At 31.8% G+C, this 15,713-nt stretch overlaps 1 protein-coding gene across 1 annotated transcript; it reads right to left on the minus strand.

The window, feature by feature from the left end:
* Positions 1 to 123: 123 nt before the first annotated feature.
* On the minus strand, positions 124 to 15,370 carry LOC143085591 (long-chain fatty acid transport protein 2-like). The gene is made up of 11 exons (XM_076262045.1): positions 15,351 to 15,370; positions 9,265 to 9,623; positions 8,429 to 8,539; positions 7,420 to 7,635; positions 6,788 to 6,946; positions 5,780 to 5,904; positions 4,692 to 4,883; positions 4,014 to 4,107; positions 2,471 to 2,669; positions 2,017 to 2,114; positions 124 to 927 (listed from the first exon to the last, which is right to left on the minus strand). The coding sequence occupies exons 2-11, from the start codon at positions 9,620 to 9,622 to the stop codon at positions 605 to 607; spliced, it is 1,875 nt and encodes a 624-aa protein (XP_076118160.1). The 5' UTR covers position 9,623; positions 15,351 to 15,370; the 3' UTR covers positions 124 to 604.
* Between the last annotated feature and the right edge of the window lie 343 nt (positions 15,371 to 15,713).

Genomic DNA, 15,713 nt, shown 5'->3' on the forward strand with positions numbered 1-15,713 from the left:
GGGACAAAAGAAAGCAGTCGAAATTCACCAGAACAAAAGTCATAAAGAGACAGATCGAACTGAAATAATACCAATACCAGGGATAACAAAACCCCATCTATATTTGTACCAGTAAAACCGAACTAAATAATATCGATTTATTGTGCATGTTATTGCGTGAAAACTATTTTACAAATTAAATATTAAAATACATTATATATAACTATTCATATTATACTCTTATAATTAGAAGATATAAAAATTTTGAAATATAAAATTGAGAATGGAAATGAGGAATGTGTCAACGAGACAAAAACCCGACCACAGAGCAGAAAACAGTCAAAGGCCACTAATGGGTCTTCATTCTTCAACATAACTTGATTAGTTAATTTAAAAGTATTAAATAAAGCCACAGTACATACTCTATTACTTTCGAAGTAGTTATATAATACGTTAACGTTTTGCTATATGTGAAAAAGTTGTTCAAATAAAAGTAAAATTAAACATTCAATTTGCCATTGGGACCGTTTAAAAAAACATAATTGTTGCTTTTCAGAGGTTATATTGGTTAAATCATACAATTATCTGCAATCTCTCTTTCAGTATATGTTACATCGTGTTCATATTATAGTTTAATTTCTTGTTTTTCAATTGCCATGGCTATTTCCTTGTCTAAAGTACAATATTTCTGTTTTTTAGTATTAAAGTAATAAAGCGGTTCTTTAACCACATCAGGATCGAATCCTTCTTTTTTCAGAGTTGCCTTTATTTGTTTGAATGTTGATGTAATGTCTAACATGTGTGTAAATCGTAGAAATCTAGGTATAGCGTATGATTCTAGCTCGTTGATACATCGTTGTTCTATTTGGGAAATCATGTCTGCAGTAGGATGTTTTTTTTCGGATTCGAGTAAGTTGATTGCAGCCATTCCTGCTCTCCCTTCGGAACCTTAAATGCAAATAAATACATAATTAACTATAATAGATAAACAGTTTAAATTGTAACTGTTGAATCGATTATGAATAGTACTTATTTACAAATACCTTTGATAAGGGTTATATTCATAAAGTTAGAAAAGGAAAGCAAATGCGTTATAAACTTTTAAGTGAATGTCATATTAAAAAAACACATCTAATACTAAAATATAGTTGCAAATTCTTGGAACAAATCTCTCCATGATTTGCATTTGAAATGTATTTATATATTCCGGATTGAGTACAGTTGCGCATATTTGTAAATGGAAACGCTTAGTTGAAAATCAGATGAATCATTTTATATCGGGTTTTGCTTGTAATGTAATTTTTTTATTTTACTGTATTCAGTAGCAAACTTATAAGCCCTATATTGTTGGGATTATAACTGCAACTAAATAAAATTAGTATATTCTATTATTTTAAATTCACACAAATACAGTGCTGCATGCAATGACGTGTTTTGTGAGATGTAATTGTGGCCCAATAGATCCATTTTGTTTCACTTGATGTTATCATCTATATAGGACATTTGATACAGTTTGTACACGAGATATTTGAACTTGGGTCAAAACTAAAGGTAAACGAGTGATGCACTTAACAATGCTTAATATATTTCAGAATTCGATTTATTTGAAATGGGCTTTATAATTACCTGGAAACATTCTTGAATAAAAATTGAAGAGAAATTTATAAAAAGTCGAAATGAAAGACAACATATATGTCGAAAATTGACGAACAGACAAACACCAGTTCCTAAAGCACTATCAGAAAACCAATTACAAGACAGCACGAACATCGCAGCAAAATGGTGGTGAATATATTCAGTTCTTTTCTTAATTGACATGTGGAACAAATCGTGTTGTTCATTTTAATTAAAGATACATCGAAAGCCTAATGGAAAATCAGTTAAAAGTGAAATTCTTCGTTGAAAAATGCAAGTGCGTTCTTTGGTAAAACAGCTTTACAATAATGAATATCATGTTTTTAACTTAGTGATAATCTACAGAACTATCAACGACAATAAATTTCAGTTTTCATCATATATAAGAGTAGACCACTATACCTGGGACAAGAACTCCGTAGACACATGTATCTATTATAAATGGTAACTCTGTGATAATGTTAGCTACTTGTGTTGTTGAAACATTTTCACCTTTCCATCTAAAAAAACGTAACGAAAAAACTAGACGTAAAGTTTGTATTCTAATAAAAATTGTTTAGTTATTGATCAGCATTAGAATTGTTATTTTCTAAAATTTTGAAATACATTAAAAAGTACGAAAAATGGGGAAAAACAGTTTGGCCAAATATAATTATATGAAAAAAATAACCAATGATAAAATTGTAGTAAATAATACTGATAATGTAGCAAAAGAAGTATTTAAAACACTTAGCACTTATTAAGAAATATATGATAATCATGACCCCCTTATGATTAATTACATTTTTTACCAAACTAATGAAATATGAGAACTTTATCAATATCCGAAAATAATAATCAACATGTACCGATTTACCTATATGTATCTCCAAGCCTATCATAGAAATAACAATAATGGTTTTCGTCATGGTAAAACAGGTCTCCAGAATTAATGTAAACATCTCCTTTTTTAAAAACATCATGGATAAGTTTTCGGTTGGTTGCATCATCCCGGTTTTTATATCCTTCAAAAGGAGTTTGTTCACTGAGTGAACAAAGAAGAAGTCCAGGTTCATCTAAAATTATAACATTACTAAAACTTTACCAATTGTACAATAATAAATGTAATAGTTATAGCGGGTTTAATTACTAGTACTTAGAACTTTTTTCTTATTCAAAACTCTTATTCTGTTTATTAATATTAACCATGTACAGCTTGAAATTGACATTTGTGCGTATAAAGTATTTTCTTTTAGAAATACTGCTTTCTAGTATGTTCTTTTTGACCGGACCAAAATCAGTCTGTAATAAAATGGTTGTCGTTTGTTTCTGTATACCTATTTTTATTTAGTTCATTATTTTGTACAGACATTTAATTTTCTGTTTTGAATTGTTTGACCTTTTTGAATTTTGAGCCTTTATTTATGTCTTTACGATATGGGCTCACTTTGAAGGCCGTATTGTGACCTGTAGTTGTTAATTTTCGTGTCATTTTGGTCTCATGTGAAGAGTTGTCTCATTGGCAATCATACCACATCTTTTTTTATACATATTTTTTTAAAAATAATTAAATATTTATTTCAATTATTGGCTTGTTACAATATCCTTCATGAGTTTGTACTCCTCCTGATGTTCCCTGTTACATTCCACTAATCACTCAGGGCAGTAAAAAATTCAAATAAAATCAAATGTATATGAAATAATATCACTCAAAATGTTTGTTCATATGTTTTCTAATGGCTGATAAAACATGACTTTTAATTGTCAAACATGCTGTTCTATTGAACCCAAGACGACTTGAAAAACATTTACATTTTTTTTTCTTTTTTATATATACATTGCACAATATTAATTTTTCAGATACATTGTTTCTAACATTGTGATTTGAAAACTGGTCCGAAGTACAGTCGCCTATACAAATACAAGACTGTAGGATTGTATGATTTTGTTTTATCAGGTTAAGCCTTTTGACTTAGTATCTGTAAGAATTCGTTGATCCGGTTTAATTGAAAACTACATATATTTTGCTTGTATCTGTATTTTCAAATTTCAAAATATAAAGGTTAGGAATTGCGGTAAAAAAAGACCCATATTTCGATGAAAACCGCCCAATTGAATGTCACTGTCCTAATTCACGAATCTCTTTAGTGTTTGGTTTTAGAGTATATTATGAAACCGAACTGGTGTGGCACACAAAACTACAACCGAAAAAGCCTCTAGAAAATTTCTCTATTCAATTTATTTTTATGGACGATGTTTTCTCGAAAGATGTACAGACGGAAAACTGCATCAAATGACCAAGGGATATTTTTCTGATTTTTTTTAGTATTTGGGTTACTTCTTTTGCTAAAAGTGGCAGCCAGATCGAGTCTGTACAGTTTAATTGAAGTCTCCACAAATAATTATATCCATATACTTACAAGGTGCAGCTGTAATGCATTGGCCTTTTTCATCACGTACAGGCTGGTCCTTATCTGTGTCAAACTTGACAAAGTTGGCCCGAAAGATTCGTTTCTACAACCAGAAAATCAAAAGATGCATCGATCATTATGCCCTAGTTTAAAGCAGCATACTCCTCCGAAAAACAACTTAAAGTATAGTATAATGTGTTTGCTGTTTTGGTGTGCGACTGTTTTGTTTAAGTGTATTTGGCTGGGGTCGATCAAGCCATTTTTGAAAGGGGGGTTTCTAACCCAGGATAAAGAGGGGTTCTAACTATATGTCCCCATTCAAATACATTGAACGTAATTAAAAAAGGAGATTTCCGACACTCGGACCCTCCAACCCCTTGGAACGATCAGCCACTCTTTGGAGTTGCCATTTCCTTCCGAAGCAATTTTTATATGTCAAGGTTTTTTGTTTTGTCTGGATAGTTTTGTTCAAGTTGAATATGTTATTTTTAAGTCGTACAATGTTGATAACATTAATAAATTATGGATAATTGATGTTTTATGAAAGTTCAGTTGCAAATATAGAAATTAAGAACCTAAATTGAGGCAATACTAAATCAATAACTATTAGGTTGACCTACTGAGGCAATACTAAATCAATAACTATTAGGTTGACCTACTGTACAATAAATTTTACTAAATTCTTACGATCAATGGAGAAACTCTGCCAACTGAACCAACTGCGTTTTCAATATTTATGAATCCTACTGGCATCTCAGTTGCACCATAAAACTCTAAAATTTGTTCAATCTTAAACTTCTTTTGAAACAGTGTCCACACGTCTTTCCTTAGTCCATTTCCAAGCGCCACTCTTATCTTATGATTTGTATCATAATCGCCCTTCAATATATAATGTAAAAAAATAAGTCAGATGGTCTCAATAGAAGTAGTTTAGTCTCATTCTGAACATATATGCAGAACATTGACAATGGATTGAAAACTTAAATATCAAGATACCAATGGGCTAAAACATAAGTTGTAGAATGGAAGAATTCATGGCGAATATCCATCCATCAAGATGAAATATCAACAAAATAAAGTAAGAGAAAAAAATAAAATAAAAGAAAGAAAAAACAACAACAAAATTCACAAAAAAAAAAATCTCTCGTAGATAGTTTTCTTTATCTTAAGTCAAGAATTAAAAAAAAAAAAAAAAAACGGTATAAATGATTCAAGATCATTCCGTTTCATGATATTTCTTGTTTCATAGTGTCTCTTGGACAATAAACCATATATTCTTGGTCTAAAATTGAGAATGGAAATGGGGAATGTGTCAAAGGGACAACAACCCAACCGTAGAGCAGACCTTTTTAGAGGTAAAAATTTGCTGTTATCGTGAAAATGCCTAATTTTTCAAATTCGTATGCCAATATTCTCCTTTTCTTTGGTACTTTCTGTAGACAATCGGTGTTGGAAGACATTTCTTCTCTGGTAAATGGAATAAATTGACAAAATCACACCATTAATATGACAATTTTATTGGGTATATTGTGTCAAAATCTCATTTCAAATTTTTAACATCAGGTATATCACAGGTATTAAGGGAAGAAACGGCTACCTATAAATTAATGAAATGGAATTCAAAGTTTAAAGAAAACCCGGTTAACTACATTTTTACCTCTAAAAAGAACATTTTTGGATGTTCCTTTTTCCTTTGGACTCTCTACGAAGAGTTTTAACATATTCATGAATGGACATTTTAAGGCTATTTTCTGTACTTCTTATTTCATACATACTTTTGGTGAGTTGGCCAAATATCGACACATTTCACCCACATAATGAATCATAGTTACGTTGTTACGATGGCATTCTTCAAAGAATTTACTGGCAGAAAATCTTTCCGCCAGAACCATGGTCACTCCTTCATTGGATATAAAAGAGCAAACGTTACTTAGCGTACAAATCAAAACTCAGGCAATATAGGTCGTTTTATTATTTTTAGTTAGACTGTTTTAAGTATCTCATCCTTTTAACTTTTCTTAAATATTTTGTATCTTTGTAATTTTTCGACGGTCGTGCTTTTAAATAAAGTGCACTGTTGGCGAAGACTACAATGCCCATCTAATTTCAATATTGCGTTTTTTATCAAGTTGCTGTTATTTCCACTATATTACATCAGAGACATATATACACATATATGTCTCTGATTACACCAATTTGAAACGGTATCCGTGTTGTCTGATACAATCATAGTTTAATATTTTCGTTGAGAGACTGTATAGGAAATACAATAAAATTGCTCTTCCTACAAAAAATGTAGATTCCAATTGCATAATTTTCTATTTCAAAAGGTACAAATGTAACACATACTTAATTTTACTATTTGTACTTTTATGTATCAATTTCAGTTCTCTATTAGTAAAAGTTATATTTAAAAAAAAAATCTTATTATCTTTATTGAAAAGAAATGTTTAAAAAAAGTGTTAATGAATTTTTAAACGTTCATTTAATTATAAAAGCAAAAGACAGGAAGTATACTTTTGTAGATATTCTCCTATCCTGGTTCCCGGTACTAGTACGTTCAAGGTATTAGCTATTAGCCATACTCTCTCACGTATTGGTGTATGTGTAACATACTGAATATTGCGATCGGGAACCAGTCTAATATTCTCCAATCTTTCTTGTAACAGTTGATGACGTCTTTTGAGCATCTACCTGCACACATTTTACATGTAGCGTACAGACTTGAATCTCACACACATCAAAATGAGACAAAAACTAAATTATATATAATGTGTCCATACCATTTCTCCGCGATGTCCCAATGCCTATTAGACATCCAGCTGAATGATATAAAGGAAGACATTCGTACAATATATCATCTGGTGTCACATGACAATAGGTGTATAGAAACCCACCAATCATACACTTTGTATGGGTAACGATAGCAGGTTTTGGTAAGCCTTTGGAAGAAAAAAATAAAACAATAAAATAAACAACTCATCAATTTGTGATACAGTACAAGCAAACATAGTTAAATAATAATTTACAAGATTGCTTCCATTTGCTCAATCTTACAATGTTACGCCTCTGTAAATACGCCTCACGTCAATGAATGACAGAAAACGCATATATTTTTAATAAAACTGATATAATGAGAAATGTATGTATTATTTACCTCATATTACAGTTTGAAATAGCTCACCAAACCGAGGTAAATCTAGTATTGAAATTCTTTTACAGTAAAATGCATTGAGTGTGTAGGTAGAGGTAATATGTTTGGTTAGCTTGCAATCTGTCTGTAGGACTAGATTTCTCATAAAGGAGGGTAGTATACCTAACCTAATAATGACTTTACGGTTCAGCTAGCAATCAAGCTAAAACTTTACCTGCACACTCAATGCATTTAGCTGTAACTATTCAGAAAATGTTTTACCTGTTGTACCCGAGGTAAATATCAAACAATTTGTAGACTTCATAGTGATACTCGACCTCTTGTCACGTGGTATTCTTTGATCAGCTGCTGCGTTAAGATCGTCTGCTAAGCTTTTAAACCTAGGCGGTATACTGCTGTTTTGAGCTTCTAAGGTGTAAAATTCTATGTCTTTTAAATCATTGGCAATATCGTCTATAGCCTGGTATAAATCTATGCCTATAAGGATAGAAAAAACATATATGATGTATCATTATTTCGGATTGTTTACATATTATTGTTGAAAATTTTACGACTGTCTGTTGCTGCTTCCAATTTAGAATAAATCTCTGTTATATTTGTGGTCACTATACTACTAAGTGTTTTAATAAAACATCAATAACGATCATATATCCACAATAAGGGAAGAGGTGGAGCTGAGCGCTTACCAATGTGTTAACATGTAGTTTGCTATATTTTGTTTTCGTTTATATTTGATTTAGCGTTAATCATACCGTTGATATTCACTTTTAAACAGTTTCACTATTTTGTAAGTTAGTTGTGATGTTTAACGTCCTATATAATAAAACAACCTAATGATTTAATATAAGTCGGATGGATTTTTCTCATCTTGTCCACATATCATTTTATTGACGTACGATGACCTGTACTAATTAATGGTTTACATTCTCGTTTAAGGGTACAAGTACTTTGGTCTCTGACGGTTATTTGTCGCATTGGCTATCATATCAGAACCCGCACCTTCTTGTTTTCATATTGCGCAATTTCTTTTTCAGTGACTAAGTTTACATGTATCTTATTTATTATGTAATACGTTTCAGCGATACATAAATCCAGCAATAGATGGTTGTAAATTTTTCATTGTTGACATATTTCTCCTTGCATTTTGTAATTATAATATCAAAATCTTAATATAAATGTAATGGTCAAACCTATGCTATAGACCAAGATGTATGTGTCAAATTTGAATTGTATAGACTGTATTTTTGAATTACAAGTGTATTAACTTTACCACTATTCATAAAGATGGCCTTTGCGCCACTGATTGATAAGCTGTGGAGTAATGTCTTTTTCTTCTGATGAAAATTAATGAAGGCAACTTCCACTCCAATTTTCTCAAAACCTAAAAGTACATTGTCGAGCAAAATATACTAGTATATGATTCAGAGTACTGCTTCTAAGTTTATTCAACATGAATGTATCAGCAAATTGGTAACTACATTTACTACTATGATCTGGAAGAACTAATTATCCGATAATTTATTGACTAAAATGCATATACACTTTGACCTACATTCATGGTTAACTTTTACAAATTGTGACTTTGATGGAGAGTTGTCTCATTGGCACTCATACCACATCTTCTTATATTTATATACAGACCAATCAACTGAACTTATTTTATTTCACATCCATGAAAAAAACCCTTGTTATTCTGCTGATTAAATACCACGTGTTGTCCTCTAACGTATTTTATTTTGATCCGTTGCTGTCTGATCATTCCATTTATCCCTATATTACAATATTATGACGTCCATATCATACATTTGGTACTGATTTAATTATCGATTGGATATGAAATATGTACGTTAGTCTTTAGTTACAGTTTTGTAAGATATTATCAACTTTCTTATTCTTATGAAAATACCTGTTCAATATCAGGAATACAATTTTTTTTTATTAAAGTTATTTTTCAATCGCTTCTGTAGGTTTTAGTTACAATGTACTTTAGAGACTACAGTAAGTCAAGCATGCAAGACTGTCATGTCTTATGGATTTACTCTTTTTGATTTTGTCTTTGAGTAAGGTGCTTTAGTATACACCTTTTTACCACTTATATAAACTTACCAAACCAGGTCCAAACAAATGCCGGTTCATTGTTCATCAGCATTGCTACAGTATCACCTTGTTTTATACCTAATCCTAATGCTACATTGGCCAATTTGTTTGCCATTTTATCCACTTCCATGAAACTGTACGACACGCCTTTGTAGATGATCATGGGCTTCGTAGTAAACTTATCGGCTGTTTTCTCAAAGACATCGATTGGCAGAATATTTTTTCTCTTGCATGTCGCAAGATCCTTTCCGAGTCCTATGACCAATTTTAGAAATTTGAAATCACTACGTAACCATGGTAATTTTAATTTTACTAACAGATATAAACCACCTATTGCACCAGCTACTGTTGCTAATATCATAAACATTCTATAAAAAGAGAAATATTATTTTAAAATAAACTAAAATGATAAACAACTCAGTTTTTAATAAATTTGTTACTAATAAACGACATATTTTAGATTAGACCAGTCAATAGATGAACAATATGATTTCCGCGGAGTGTGCACACAGAATGTTTTTAGACTCGTTTTCATCCGGAACGTATACGGTTGAGATCAAATATAGTGGGAAGTCAAAAAGTAACGGAATTAAACCTTTTCAAGAATGCAATATCAACTATTATTGCATAGCAATATAATATTTCCCACAGAAAGTAACCAAAAGTTAGCGTGCAATAAATTCCAATATTGCACTTATCTAGTCTAGTGCAATAAATCTTACTTTAAACCAATTTTTACTTTAAAATATTATATTGCTATACAATAATAGTGTTATTGCATGAATATTGGTTAACTAACGGTATTTCGTTATAAAATTTAACAATATACTACTGTAACAGCATGACTGGAGAGTGTCTCATACTTTGCTTTAAACTGAAAGGATAGTTTCTACTGCAATAGAATATCAAACATATTTCTAATAATGTTATGTTAAAAATAGTTTTTCAATATTAAATATACACCTTAAGAAAAATGAAATCTTAACAGCTATTAAAGAAATTATTTACATGTATATTTGACTTGTGTTTACGTATTTTAAAAGAAATGAACGACCAATTCTAGCAATAATCAGATACATGTATGTCCTACTAGAGAATTCTGAACAAGTACTTAAATATTAGGTGATTTTTTTTCTGGCCAAAGGTGCCAAGTCTCTAATTACAAACACATCCAATATTACCATATGTGTGCCTGCTATGACTTTTCTACTTGTGACATTTGTAGTATACAAGTCAAAATATTTGAAATGATTGAGATTTGACCTAAACTGACACCAGAGAACTTTTTTCAAAAGTCCGACTTTCATATATTATCAGCCCCAAAGAGTGACTGGGGAATGGGGTCCCTTTGGTGCTGTTTCGACCGGCAGTAGAACCCTTGCCAAAATCTGGACATTCGTGTATCTACGTGGGATGTACAAGTACGCAGCCACCTCCGGTCAGAATTGGAGTTGAACCGACATCTCGTATAGAGAGTGTGTCACGCTCTCTGCAAGTTACAATCTATTGTAACAATTATTTGAGTGGTCCATAAGTGGCATGTTTGGAGGTAAAATATATGTTCCTAACCAATTTACATTCATTTTCCATTCACAGTCCGAATTCACCGGACCTTCATCCCGGACATCCTTTATTAAAGTACATACGTTTTGTATTTTTTTTTAATTTGTTTCCCCGCCGAACATGCATGACAAATTTGCCACTGGACTTTAGGCATCCAAAAATAATCAATTATATATTATAAGAATAAAAATTTCTACATTAAATTAAAACAGGGCGAACACCTTATTGTTATTGACATGTATGAACCTCAAAATATAAGTAACTATAATAATCACTTCACATACCACACTTTCTATAACTTCTTTAGATATACTAGATATGAATTCCTGACCTTACGATACCACTTATACCCAGGATGTTGATTACAACAAAATAACGCCCACTATTCAGGACGAGAAAGTGTTAATGTGAAACCAATGTAAACCAGGGCCCAGTTTCACAAAGCTATCTTATAACTAAGACATGTCTTAGGATGGTCTTACGACGTATCTTGGTCCTAAGTGGGTTTCACAAATTGGTCCTAAATTAGGACATCTCTTAAAGTTGGTCATAAAGTTAGGACTACCCGAGAGGTGTCTTAAGATGGTCGTAGGATATTCACAAGTTTATTTATATAAATAACACGCAATTTTTATATTAATTTTGCAAAAAATTATCTAATTCGAAAAACTAAGGATTTTCTTATCCCAGGAATAGATTACCTTAGCCGTATTTGGCACAACGTTTTGGAATTTTGGGTCTTCGATGCTCTTCAACTTTGTATTTGTTTGGCTTCATAACTATTTTTATCTGAGCGTCACTGGTGAGTCTTATGTAGACGAAACGCGCGTCTGGCGTATTAAATTATAATCCTGGTACCTTTGATAACTATCTTAATATCCAATTGTCTATTCTTCATTTCCTGCTCACGTCAACTAAATCTTTATTGGTTGAGGAATTATCATGATTTTGTCAACAGTGAACATTCGATGTATTGGTATAAAGAGTGCACAATTTTATTCTTTAACCTTATTTCTTTAAACCGATACAGGGACATATTGAATTCAACTCACTTGCACAAAAAAATATTATGATTTTATTTCCTTTTCTCAATTTTGTATTTTAAGTTCATATGTATATAAGTAAAATAATTATTAATATACTATTTATATAACACTTATTCTTTATATTAATTTTTGTCGAGCCTGCAACTTTTGTTGCAGAAAACTCGACATAGGGATAGTGATCTGGCGGCGGCGGCGGCGGCGGCGGCGTTAGCTAACTTCTTAAAAGGTTTATATTTTAGAAGGTGAAAGACCTGGATGCTTCATACTTTGTATATAGATGCCTCATGTTACGAAGTTTCCGTCAGTCACATGTCCAATGTCCTTGACCTCAGTTTCATGGTTCAGTGACCACTTGAAAAAAAAGTTCAGAATTTTTGTAATGTTGAATTCTCTCTTATTATAAGTAATTAGGATAACTATATTTGGTATGTGCGTACCTTGCAAGGTCCTCATGCCCGTCAGACAGTTTTCACTTGACCTCGACCTCATTTCATGGATCAGTGAACAAGGTTGAGTTTTGGTGGTCAAGTCCATATCTCAGATACTATAAGCAATAGGGCTAGTATATTTGGTGTAAGGAAGGACTGGAAGGTGTACATGTCCAACTGGCAGGTGTCATCTTACCTTGACCTCATTTTCATGGTTCAGTGGTTATAGTTAAGTTTTTGTGTTTTGGTCTGTTTTTCTCATACTTTATGCAATAGGTCTACTATATTTGTTGTATGGAATGATTGTAAGGTGTACATGTCTAGCGGGCAGATGTCATCTGACCTTGACCTCATTTTCATGGTTCAGTGGTCAAAGTTAAGTTTTTAAGTTTTGCTCTTTTTATCTAATATTATATGCCAAAGGTCAACAATATTTGGTGAATGGAAATATATTATGATCTATATGTCAGTCCCGCAGGTTTTATTTGACCATGACCTCAATTGCACGGTTCATTGCACAGTGTTAAGTTTTTGTGTTTTGGTCTATTATTCTTAAACTATAAGTAATAGGTCAACTATATTTGTTGTATGGAAGCTTTGTTAGCTGTACATGTCTGCCTGGCATGGTTCATCTGACCTTGACCTCATTTTCATGGTTCATTGGTCTTTGTTTAGCTATCTTGGTTTATGTTAAGTTTATGTGACAGTTGTAATAAAGCTTTATACTTAGGACTATCAACATAATATCAATGATTAGTAATTTAAAGGAAAGACATTCTACATTTACATGAATTTTTCTGTGAATCCATGTATTTTATAATAAAATCGAGAATGGAAATGGGGAATGTGCCAAAGAGACAACAACCCGACCATAGAAAAAAACAACAGCAGAAGGTCACCAACAGGTCTTCAATGTAGCGAGAAATTCTCGCACCCGGAGGCGTCCTTCAACTGGCCCCTAAACAAATATATACTAGTTCAGTGATATTTTGCCTTTTAAATTTAAGGAAATTGCGACATGTAAAGGCAAAATATCACTGAACTAGTATATTTGTGATATATTTGCTAAGTTCATCCTAAGACAGCTTCGGGACGAGGTCTGCGATATGTCATAGTATAATCATTAGAGGGTCACTAGAAGACATGTCCCCCTGAATTGTTACCATATAAAGTTTTGGTTCGCTTTGAAGATTTCGAATTTCGTCAAGTTATCGGATTTCCAAGGGGGACTCACTGTGCACCACTAAATGCGGACCTGTTTCTGTATTGTTATGAGCTGAAATTTATGACTAAAATCAACAAAGACCCTGCGATACAACATCTTATACAAAAATTTAATAACACTTTTAGATATTTAGATGATATATTGGTTCTTGATAATGACGACTTCAGTATGTACACTAAAGAGATTTATCCTGTTGGAATGGCTTTAAAAAAATCTAATACTAACAATGAACACTATCCAATCCTGGATCTTGATATCTATATCTTAAAGGGGAAGCTTAATACCAAAACTTATGATAAAAGAGATGATATTTCATTTCCTATTGTTAATTGTCCATTTTAAGATGGTGACGTCCCTTGTCATCAACTTTTAGTGTTTATATATCCCAACTTGTTCAATTCGCTCGTGTATGTAAACGTATTTGACTTTAACGAAAGAAACCTATGCATCACTGAAAAATTATTACACCATGGTTTTCGATCATAAATATTCAAAATATTTACTAAATTTTATCATCGGTACAAGGACACCATTTGTATATATAAATCAACAAGGGTTGAAATCTCACAAAACATGTTTTATCCCGCTGCAAATTTTTGCGCCTGTCCCACGACAGGAGCCTCTTGCCTGTGTTAGTCTTATATGAATTTTACTTTTGGTTTCATTTATATGATTTGGAGTTAAATATCCATAGTGAACTATTTCACTTCTTTAGTTTAGGGGCCTGCTGTGGGATTTTAAACATTTAAAACATTTCCCATTTCCATTCTCAATTCTATTAGTCTATAGGACAAAACTATCGTAGGCATGCTTACACAGAATACAAAAATAAACTTATATAAAAGTATCAATGTATAGATGCATCATGAAAATGTCAAATGAACACCCGAGTTCAGTAGTTTTGTTGACAATAATAACGTTTTTAACACAACTTCATACTGTAATTCAAGTGAGTATTGTAATTTTATAATACACCATTTTATATCGAATTTTGTGTAAAAAATGTTGGCTAAATAAATCCTTATTTTCTATTAAAAATGCAATGAAACATTTCAAAGTATTGCTTTTGTAAAACTTCCCCCCTTTGAATTACTATTATGTTCAAAATGGAAGGTCACTTTTATTTTGTATTTCTACTGTATTGATATTGTTGCTCTTTGAATAGTTAGTAATACACAGGCCTACATAAGGGGTCATTAACCTTTGACACACAACAGTCGAATTATAATAATCACTCAATCTCTCTATAATTGTGAACAGATCGGTCTTTTTAAAATGTCAGGTAAACGATACAGTGGCATGGTTCTAATCAATAACAATAGAACTGAGTTATAAGTGTCTTAAAAAAAAAAAAGAAATTTAATATTTAAAATCATCAATCAAATCACAATCCTGTGGCGGATCCAGACAGGAGGATTCCGGGGGTAGGAACACCCCCTTTTTGGACTATCAATGAATTTGAATAAGACATATATGGATGGAAACGCAACCTTTTAGTCCTGTGTATGGAACCCTCCTTTTAGAAATAGCTGCATCCGCCCCTGCATAGTTATTATTGTTCTATGCACGCCATATATAAACGCACTTACCTGTGTAAAAATTTGATGGAATTTTATGTACTGTTCTAAACACAAACATCCGTTCTTTATTTATAACCTATTTGTAGCAATTAGGCCGTGACAAAATAATATTGAATTTCAACAAAATACGTATATCTACGTCACATATAGTGTAATGTTCACAGTGTTTAAAAAAACATGTACAAATTAAACCTTCATTGCAGAAAAAAATCATAAAATTTTACAAAAAAAAATAAGAATTGCAAAGACTTACAATTTTCTGGATGCGACGTGAGTTAAAGTACAAGTATCGAATCTTAAATATTGCAAATTATAAAGATACTGATTAATTTATTTTTATTATATTCCTCCTACACGGAGAAAGAATTTTAAGTATAAAATACAACTCTATAAATAACACCATATAAATACTTTACTTAATTCATTATAATCATTTTTACATTTGAACAAGTGTGGACACATATTAGTGTGGATATTATGTTTGAATGTTTGACAGTGTTTTCCGACAAAAAGATTTCTCTGGTTACATTTGAATAATGCACATGTTGAAAGTGCTACATGGAAAACAGAAATTAAACTTTTGCATTTAGATTGATTGATTGCTGTTTGCTCTACG

The sequence above is a fragment of the Mytilus galloprovincialis genome, chromosome 8 (genome assembly GCF_965363235.1).
Source record: "Mytilus galloprovincialis chromosome 8, xbMytGall1.hap1.1, whole genome shotgun sequence".
NCBI lineage: Eukaryota > Metazoa > Mollusca > Bivalvia > Mytilida > Mytilidae > Mytilus > Mytilus galloprovincialis.